This window comes from Scomber scombrus, chromosome 5, assembly GCF_963691925.1.
Source record: "Scomber scombrus chromosome 5, fScoSco1.1, whole genome shotgun sequence".
Taxonomy (NCBI): Eukaryota; Metazoa; Chordata; class Actinopteri; order Scombriformes; family Scombridae; genus Scomber; species Scomber scombrus.
Genome location: NC_084974.1, coordinates 32,236,905 through 32,247,127, shown reverse-complemented (window position 1 = coordinate 32,247,127; position 10,223 = coordinate 32,236,905). Strand labels below are relative to the sequence as shown.

General features: G+C 40.0%; 1 protein-coding gene across 1 annotated transcript; it reads right to left on the bottom strand.

Moving 5' to 3' along the window:
• Nucleotides 1-201: 201 nt before the first annotated feature.
• On the bottom strand, nt 202-7,246 carry LOC133981059 (E3 ubiquitin/ISG15 ligase TRIM25-like). Its single transcript, XM_062419947.1, has 2 exons — nt 5,603-7,246; nt 202-1,896 (listed from the first exon to the last, which is right to left on the bottom strand). The coding sequence occupies exons 1-2, from the start codon at nt 7,244-7,246 to the stop codon at nt 202-204; spliced, it is 3,339 nt and encodes a 1,112-aa protein (XP_062275931.1).
• Between the last annotated feature and the right edge of the window lie 2,977 nt (nt 7,247-10,223).

Genomic DNA, 10,223 nt, shown 5'->3' with positions numbered 1-10,223 from the left:
AGTTAAAAACATGGTGATGAGCAGTGAGAGCCTCCATGGATAAAAACACACAGGAAAAAGTCACATTTAAAGAAACTGAACATATCAATGAAACATACATAAAGTAAACAAAGTGTTGAATATCACTATTAGCATGTCAGCTGATCTCTGAGCAGCTCAGAATTACAACATCTGACACATGAAGTCTGAAATGACTTCTGTCTATTTCACTTTACACAACTCAGCTGTGGATCCATAAACATAAAGTCCAGCATAGAGAGGCTGAGTGAATGTGGTCTGGACTCTGTGGAGGAGAGTCATGGTTTCAGAGACGCTGTAGAAGGACAGAATACCTGCTCTGTGATCCAGGTACACTCCGACTCTGGAGGAAACAGGACCTGAGACGGGAGTATTAATGTTGTTGAAGCAAAATCCATAACTGTTAGTGCCACAATATAAAGCCCAAGATTTGTCATTACGTCCAAATAGAGATTCACGTCCTGCTCTGCTGATATTCTTGTATGCGACTGCTACATCAACTCCTCCTCTCCTCTCCACCTCCCAGTAACAACGTCCAGTCAGACTCTCTCTACTCAGGACCTGAGAATATTTAGTGAATCTGTCTGTGTGACTAGAATAAGACTGTTGTTGTTCTGTATATTCTACTTTTCTGTTCCCCTCAGATAATAACAGCTGTGTGTGTGCTGTGTTTGGATCCAGAGTGAATTCACGTGAATATTTTAAGAACTCAGCTCTGGTCTTGGGTTCTGGATGGGGCAGTAAAACGTCCACTTCGGTCACTGCCAGTGAGATGTTTGTCCATTTGTCCCTCAGGATGTCCTGTAGTTTATCTCTGAGCTCTGACACAGCTGCTGTCACATCCTCAAAGTATCTCAGAGGACGGATATTGATGCTGGATGAGTCTGTAGGTTCACTGAGTTGTGACACTGAGGGGTAGTTGTGTAGAAACTGGTTGTGATCCTCTGTGTGTGAGAGCTGCTTCAGTTCAGCGTCTTTCCTCTTCAGCTCAGTGATCTCCTGCTGCAGCTTCTCCTGAAGCTCTTTGACTCCACTCACTTCAGTTTCCTGCTGGGATCTGATCTGCTGCTTCACATCAGAGCTTCTTTTCTGGAGGAGACGGATCAGCTGAGTGAAGATCTTCTCACTGTCCTCCACTGCTTTATCAGCAGAGAGACTGACGGCCTCCACCTCCTGTTGAAGCAGCTTCACATCTTTCTCTCTGTCCTGGATTCTCTGCTGGATGTTTAGTCGACTCACCTCGAGCTCTCTCTGCCTCTCAGTCCTTTCTGCTGCAGCTGGGACTGTGTCGTGGCCTTTATGATCCTCCATAGTGCACAGATAACAGATACTCTTCTTATCTGTACGGCAGAATATCTTCATCACCTCATCATGACGAGAGCAGATGTTCTCCTGGAGCTTCTTGGAGGGCTCCACCAGCTTGTGTTTCTTTAATGGAGCTACATCATAATGAGACTGGAGGTGATTCTCACAGTAAGAGGCCAGACACACCAGACAGGACTTGAAGGCTTTCAGCTTCCTCCCAGTGCAGAAATCACAGGCCACATCTTCAGGTCCAGCATAGCAGTGATCAGCAGGAGCAGCTTGGAGTCCAGTCTTCTTCAGCTGCTCCACTAAAGCTGCTAACATGGTGTTTTTCTTCAGGACAGGCCTCGGTGTGAAGGCCTCTCTGCACTGAGGGCAGCTGTAGATCTTCCTCTGATCCTCTCCATCCCAGAATCCTTTAATACAGCTCATACAGTAGCTGTGTCCACATGTAAGACCCACCGGATCCTTCAGTAGATCCAGACAGATCGAACAAGAGAAGGATTCTCGGTCCAGCTGATCTTTCTGCGCCATTTCAGTTCTCAGAGGCAACGAGTGTCTGAGTTTCACTTTCTATCTGATCATGTGATCCTGCTGAATGCAGCCTGACAGCTCTGTGCTGCGTCACATGTTGGTTACACCCATCTACAAACTGTAGACCTGAAGGGAGAGAACAAGGAACTCTGAGTATAAGTACCTCAAACTGTACTACACTGTTCCTCTGTGTGTGTGTCTCAGACGGCGCCGCTGACGGCCCCCGAAAAAAAGGGACACCATGTTCAAATCATGAGTATTGTTTATATTATATTATAATAAAGAAACACAGAGAAGAAAGAAGAAGAAGAAGATGATGTAGTATTATTATTTTATAAGAGTTCATTGATTATTTTGGAGCAGAGAGAGAAAGAGAGAGAGAGAGAGAGAGAGAGAGAGAGAGAGCGGCGCCAAGTAAGACTCAAAACAGCAGCTGAGCAAACGGCGAAGAAGAAGAAGAAACCTGGAGGTGCATTCAGGGTCACACACACTGACAAAGTTCACTCTGAGCTCTAATCTCATCTCTGAGCAGCTCTTCATTTTCTTCCTCTAATAGATTCAAAATCACTTTACAGTAAAACTCTGTATATACATAACAATACAAACATTCTTAACATTAAATTGGACCATAATAAGTATAAAATTAACACCTATAACACAACAAAGGACTCTGGTTTATTTTACATAACGTCTGCTTTAAGTCGGCTAAATACTAAAATGCAGTTTCAGCTCATTTTACGCACATTCTTCCGTCCATGTGTGGAGGTTTAGTTTTGTTTTTGTTTTTAATTTAGCCGCTTTAATTTAGACGTTAGCTCCAGAAAAGCTCCGTTGAAGTCTGCACAAAGGATTAAAGCTGAGAGGTGAAGATGCATTTAACTCTTTAACACCAAGAACTCAGTTTACAAACGTTGTGACGTCACCTGAAGGCAGCATCACATCAGAGGAAGCATATTCAGCGTTTGGGTCTGAAGCTACAACACTAATATGAAGACGGAGCTCTGTGTAGACATTGTAATATATCACAAAATACAAATATCTATCATTCAGATTAATATGACAGAAAAATAAGCAAGAAAACGTTAAAAAAAGCTGAATTAATGACACGAAACCTGAGATTTGCACCATGTTCTGAAGGTTTTGCAGCGTTTTCTCTCCTAATGAAAGCAGGCACCATGTGTGTGAATGCAGCCTCACGTGCAGGAAACGTGTTTATGTGTCGATGCATTTAGTTTCTTGTGTGTTAATTGGGGGGGCGGGGGGGGTTGGCTGTTAGTCTCAGCTGCAGTTTAATGAGCTCTGTCACTAGATTAAAATCATCAAACAAGTTTTTTGTTTTTTTTCTTTGGGTTGAGATCTCGTGTTTGTTGCCGGAGTTGTTTTTACATAAATAAATAAAAAATCTATATAAATGTGAATAAAGCTGAAAGCCTGCGGTGAAGCACAGGATGAACCTTTTCCTCGTCTCCATGGAAACACATTCATACTTTACTTATTGCAGCCTTTGAAATGTGAAGATTTGATGATTTTCTGTGTCGAACATGATAGAAAACTGTTTTTAACACGTCACCATGAACTATTATAGTACAGTTTGAGGTACTTGTACTTTACTGTAGTACAGTTTGAGGTACTTGTACTTTACTGCAGTACAGTTTGAGGTACTTATACTTTACTGCAGTACAGTTTGAGGTACTTGTACTTTACTGTAGTACAGTTTGAGGTACTTGTACTTTACTGCAGTACAGTTTGAGGTACTTATACTTTACTGCAGTACAGTTTGAGGTACTTGTACTTTACTGTAGTACAGTTTGAGGTACTTATACTTTGCTGTAGTATAGTTAGAGGTACTTATACTTTGCTGTAGTATAGTTTGAGGTACTTGTACTTTACTGTAGTATTTCCATGTGATGCTACTTTCTACTCCACTACATTTATTTAACAGCTTTAGTTACTTTTCAGATGCAGATTTGACACAATGGATAATATAACATATATATATATATATATATATATATATATATATATATATATATATATATATATATATATATATATATATATATATATATATATATATATATATATATATATATATATATATATATATATATATATATATAATACAAGCTTTTAAATACAACACTGAATCATTAAAATCATTTAACTGGGAATCAAAATGCTTTTTAACAAATATTCTCTCACTTGAAAACCTGAAATTAGGATCAATTTAATCTTTCACTAAACAAAAACCTCCTGGAGTGTAAAAATACTTCATGAAACATCCTCATACAGTAAAAGTACTGCAGTATTATGAGTGATGTAGTATGCAGTATTACAGTAAAAGTACTGCAGTATTATGAGTGATGTAGTATGCAGTATTACAGTAAAAGTACTGCAGTATTATGAGTGATGTAGTATGCAGTATTACAGTAAAAGTACTGCAGTATTATAGTGATGTAGTATGCAGTATTACAGTAAAAGTACTGCAGTATTATGAGTGATGTAGTATGCAGTATTACAGTAAAAGTACTGCAGTATTATGAGTGATGTAGTATGCAGTATTACAGTAAAAGTACTGCAGTATTATGAGCGATGTAGTATGCAGTATTACAGTAAAAGTACTGCAGTATTATGAGCGATGTAGTATGCAGTATTACAGTAAAAGTACTGCAGTATTATGAGCGATGTAGTATGCAGTATTACAGTAAAAGTACTGCAGTATTATGAGCGATGTAGTATGCAGTATTACAGTAAAAGTACTGCAGTATTATGAGCGATGTAGTATGCAGTATTACAGTAAAAGTACTGCAGTATTATGAGCGATGTAGTATGCAGTATTACAGTAAAAGTACTGCAGTATTACAGTAAAAGTACTGCAGTATTATGAGCGATGTAGTATGCATTATTACAGTAAAAGTACTGCAGTATTATGAGTGATCTAGTATGCAGTATTACAGTAAAAGTACTGCAGTATTACAGTAAAAGTACTGCAGTATTATGAGCGATGTAGTATGCAGTATTACAGTAAAAGTACTGCAGTATTATGAGTGATGTAGTATGCAGTATTACAGTAAAAGTACTGCAGTATTATGAATGATGTAGTATGCAGTATTACAGTAAAAGTACTGCAGTATTATGAGTGATGTAGTATGCAGTATTACAGTAAAAGAAGAAAACACTTTGATCACTGTTGATAAAAATCCTGTTTATTGATTATTGAAGCTTCAGATTGTTCACACATCCAATCAGTAAAGTGTGATCAATGATTTCATGTTCAGATTGACTTCATCCACACAGTCAGTTAGTTTAACCCAGAATGTCAGCTATGTACAAGAACATCATTAATGATTATTATCATGATCATTACAGTTTGATTGAACATTTCTTTATGAATTTACAAAGTGATGAGAACAAAATATCTGTGATGAAGGAAGTTCTGCTGTTTTCTCTGTTTAAGAAACAACAGACACAAATACATCAATACAAACATGAAACTAACATTTAGAACAAAGAGAAGTTAAAAACATGGTGATGAGCAGTGAGAGCCTCCATGGATAAAAACACACAGGAAAAAGTCACATTTAAAGAAACTGAACATATCAATGAAACATAAAGTAAACAAAGTGTTGAATATCACTATTAGCATGTCAGCTGATCTCTGAGCAGCTCAGAAACATGGAGACAAAAACATGAAGAATTACAACATCTGACACATGAAGTCTGAAATGACTTCTGTCTATTTCACTTTACACAACTCAGCTGTGGATTCATAAACCCAAAGTCCAGCATAGAGAGGCTGAGTGAATGTGGTCTGGACTCTGTGGAGGAGAGTCATGGTTTCAGAGACGCTGTAGAAGGACAGAATACCTGCTCTGTGATCCAGGTACACTCCGACTCTGGAGGAATCAGGACCTGAGACGGGAGTTCTGATGTTGTTGAAGTTAAATTCATAACTGTTAGTGGAACACTCTAAAGACCAAGATTTGTCATTACGTCCAAATAGAGATTCACTTCCTGCTCTGCTGATATTCTTGTATGCGACTGATACATCAACCCATCCTCTCCACTCCACCTCCCAGTAACAACGTCCAGTCAGACTCTCTCTACTCAGGACCTGATAATAATCAGTGAATCTGTCTGTGTGTCTAGAATAAGACTGTTGTTGTTCTGTATATTCTACTTTTCTGTTCCCCTCAGATAATAACAGATATGTGTTTGCTGTGTTTGGATCCAGAGTGATTTCACGTGAATATTTTAAGAACTCAGCTCTGGTCTTGGGTTCTGGTTCTGGCAGTAAAACCACTTCAGTCACTGCCAGTGAGATGTTTGTCCATTCGTCCCTCAGGATGTCCTGTAGTTTATCTCTGAGCTCTGACACAGCTGCTGTCGCATCCTCAAAGTATCTCAGAGGACGGATATTGATGCTGGATGAGTCTGTAGGTTCACTGAGTTGTGACACTGAGGGGTAGTTGTGTAGAAACTGGTTGTGATCCTCTGTGTGTGAGAGCTGCTTCAGTTCAGCGTCTTTCCTCTTCAGCTCAGTGATCTCCTGCTGCAGCTTCTCCTGAAGCTCTTTGACTCCACTCACTTCAGTTTCCTGCTGGGATCTGATCTGCTGCTTCACATCAGAGCTTCTTTTCTGGAGGAGACGGATCAGCTGAGTGAAGATCTTCTCACTGTCCTCCACTGCTTTATCAGCAGAGAGACTGACGGCCTCCACCTCCTGTTGAAGCAGCTTCACATCTTTCTCTCTGTCCTGGATTATCTGCTGGATGTTTAGTCGACTCACCTCGAGCTCTCTCTGCCTCTCAGTCCTTTCTGCTGCAGCTGGGACTGTGTCGTGGCCTTTATGATCCTCCATAGTGCACAGATAACAGATACTCTTCTTATCTGTACGGCAGAATATCTTCATCACCTCATCATGACGAGAGCAGATGTTCTCCTGGAGCTTCTTGGAGGGCTCCACCAGCTTGTGTTTTTTAAATGTAGGTGATTCATAGTGAGACTGGAGGTGATTCTCACAGTAAGAGGCCAGACACACCAGACAGGACTTGAAGGCTTTCAGCTTCCTCTCAGTGCAGAAATCACAGGCCACATCTTCAGGTCCAGCATAGCAGTGATCAGCAGGAGCAGCTTGGAGTCCAGTCTTCTTCAGCTGCTCCACTAAAGCTGCTAACATGGTGTTTTTCTTCAGGACAGGCCTCGGTGTGAAGGCCTCTCTGCACTGAGGGCAGCTGTAGATCTTCCTCTGATCCTCTCCATCCCAGAATCCTTTAATACAGCTCATACAGTAGCTGTGTCCACAGGGAAGACCCACCGGATCCTTCAGTAGATCCAGACAGATCACACAGGAGAAGGATTCTCGGTCCAGCTGATCTTTCTGCGCCATTTCAGCTCTCAGAGGCAACGACTGACTGAGCTTCACTTCCTGATAAGTTTAATAAGTTTGGACTTTGATCTGATCATGTGATTCAGTCATAAATGCAGCCTGACAGCTCTGTGCTGCGTCACATGTTGGTTACACCCATCTACAACCTGTAGACCTGAAGGGAGAGAACAATGAACTCTGACTGTAGTACCTCAAACTGTACTACAGTAAAGTAAAAGTTACTTTCCACCACTGATTAACTAAATATTTAAGCATCACATTAGTAATATTGGTCCTGTATGGAAGGTAAATGACGTCACATGTAAGTATTATCTAATGTGTTTTTTACTCAGAGGTAATAAACAGTGTTTGTTTGATGTTTAAAGAGATTTTGTGTAGTTCTGCTGAAACCTGAACCAGACCGCAGGAAGCAGGAACCCTGCTGAGCCTCGGACCCGTAAAGCTGTTTTTATTTTTCTTCTCTCTGCTGGATTCCTGCTTCACTGCCACCCGGCGTTTAATCCCGTGAAGGTGTCGGGACATCACAGAGGTCCCGCCCGGCCCGAGAACAGACAGAACGATGGGAAATAATAATTATGCATCTTCTGTTGGCGTGAATATAAAAAGTTTAAAACGCTAAAGCAGCTCTGGATCTTCACCAAGAGGAAAAACTTTACGTGAGTCGACTCCTGCCAGGAAAAAAGGTTCCTATAAAAATACTAATAAAACTTTTCAGATACGAGTCCAAGTTATTATAAAACAGAATTCTTATCACCTATTAAATATAAACGATGAGATAACCAACCAAAATGCTGATTTCTCTTCCATAGTTTTTCCCTAACAAGTCCAACTTTTTACTTTGCATCAACTTAAGTTGGAAATTTTGTGTCATAATTTTTATGAATAAGGGGGGGGGAAATTAAATTGTATTTAATTGTTTTGATTCATAAAGTCTGAATTTTTTACTTAAGATTTTTTGTAACTGTTTTTCAGATTTTAACACATTTTTTTAAAATCATAATTTATTTTTTAGAAAGTTGAGATTTTTAATTTATCAAAAATGTTAAGTACTTTTTACTTTGAGACATAATGTGACATAATAATGAGAAGCATAATAAATAAAACTAGAAAATTCCAGGGAAATTTTAAGTGCCACGGGACTGCTGCCGGAGCAAGTAAACAATTTATTTCCAGTGTTCAAAAGTCACCCTGATCATATTCTGGTTTAAAGTATTAAGTACATCTTACTAGTCAGTATCAATTGTAATGTACTTTATTCTCAACTTAACATCCCTGAAAATATTAAGCAAATGTTCATCATATTTAAGCATAAATAACATTTATTTAAACGAATTAAAGTCTGTGTAAAGTAAGAATAAATATGTGTTCTGAGTTTGACATACCACAGAAAAGTGTGTTGTTAACCACCCTGCCAAATTTGAATGATTAGAAATATCGCTAAATATGTGAAATTAGGCTTCAAAGTTGTGTAAAATTCAGCCTCTATCTCTGCTCCCAAACGCTGTGGCCGTTCCCAGCCGACTTCGCTGAAGCCCCGCCCCCTATCGAGTGTCACCTGTCAATCAAAGTCACCACCTCTACCCTAAACATGGATGCTGTCACTGAGAGCCAGCTCGGTTAACTGACAAAATAGACAGACAGGAATTAGCCAATCACAAAAAAGTAGCTCAGTTTCTGCCCAGCAACAGGTTGCCAAGGACAGCAAAGGCCCTACGGTTGCTACGGCGATGTGAGAATCTGCTTAGAACAAATTCTCAAAATGCCCCCAGAATTTGGCTTCTGACAAGGTCCCGAACAATTGCAAACTGTGAGAAAACCGTAACTCCTGTCCACTCAAGCTAACTGACGCTTCCACTCTATCTTTGACGAAAAAGTGATTTCCACTCCTTGTTTGACTGCTCATAGTTTGAAAAGTTTACATGTTATGTAAAAACAGTTTGGTGTTTTGGAGAGAGCACAAGTTTTCCTCCGTTTTAAAGTTTGAATCACATTTCTACGTGCAGGTATGAGAGAGCTAGGTGATTCTGAAAAAAGGTGAAGGAAGAAAGGCCCAGTAAAGCATGCTGGGTAATTAAATGAGAAAGAAAGACTCCTTCAAAACTCTCTACAGGAAAGGAAAGAAGGAAGAAGATGAAGGACAGAGGAAAGAAGGGAGGGAGGAAGGAAGGAAACGAGGGAAGGAAGGAAGAAGGAAAGAAAGGAGGGAAGGAAGGAAGGAAGGAGAGAACGAAGGAAGGAAACGAGGGAAGGAAGGAAGAAGGAAAGAAAGGAAGGAAGGGAGGAAGGAGGGAAAGAAGGGAGGGAGGAAGGGAGGAAGGAAGGAAATGAGGGAAGGAAGGAAGGAAGAAGGAAAGAAAGGAGGGAAGGAAGGAACGAAGGAAGGATGGAGGAAGGAAGGGAGGAAAGGAAAGAAGGAAGGAGATGAAGGACGGAGGAAAGAAGGAAGGGAGGAAGGTAGGAAAAGAGGAGAAAAAGAGACTCCTGCCAAACTCTCTACAGCAGATCCATCAGATCATTAAACCTGCTGCAGCCTCATTAACTGCTTTCTGATCAGTTCAACATGTTACTTTCCTGCTTGTTGACTTTTCTCTTCCCTTCTTTTCTTTTCTTTTCTGAGCCGTGGACTGAAGGAAAAGATCATCCAGCTGTAAGTTGAAAGGAAAACAGATTAACAGAGCAGAGTGAGTGAAGCTCAGCAGCTCAGGATTTTAAAGGATTTAAACTCAGGACTAAAAGTGGAGGTTAAACAGGTTAAAGAGGTTTTAAAGGAGATTTCGGGATTAAGAAATAAATACTGGTGTGTTTGCAGAAGTCTGTCAGTGTCTTTATTCACAGTTTATAGATCAGAATCAGGACAAAGCAGGAAAACTGATGTAAAAGAAGGAAAAAAGAAAGAAAGGAAGGAAGGAAGACAAGACAGGAAGGAAAGAAAGGACAGAAGGAAGAGAGGAAGGAATGAAGAGAAGGAAGGAAGGAA

Bases quoted from the DNA above. Each gene is read 5' to 3' on its own strand.
- LOC133981059 (XM_062419947.1), bottom strand. From the start codon at position 7,246: ATGGCGCAGAAAGATCAGCTGGACCGAGAATCCTTCTCCTGTGTGATC. The intron at 1,897-5,602 runs GTGAAATAGACA...ATGATCAGATAG, and splicing joins CCACAGCTGAGTTGTGTAAA to AAAGTGAAACTCAGACACTC.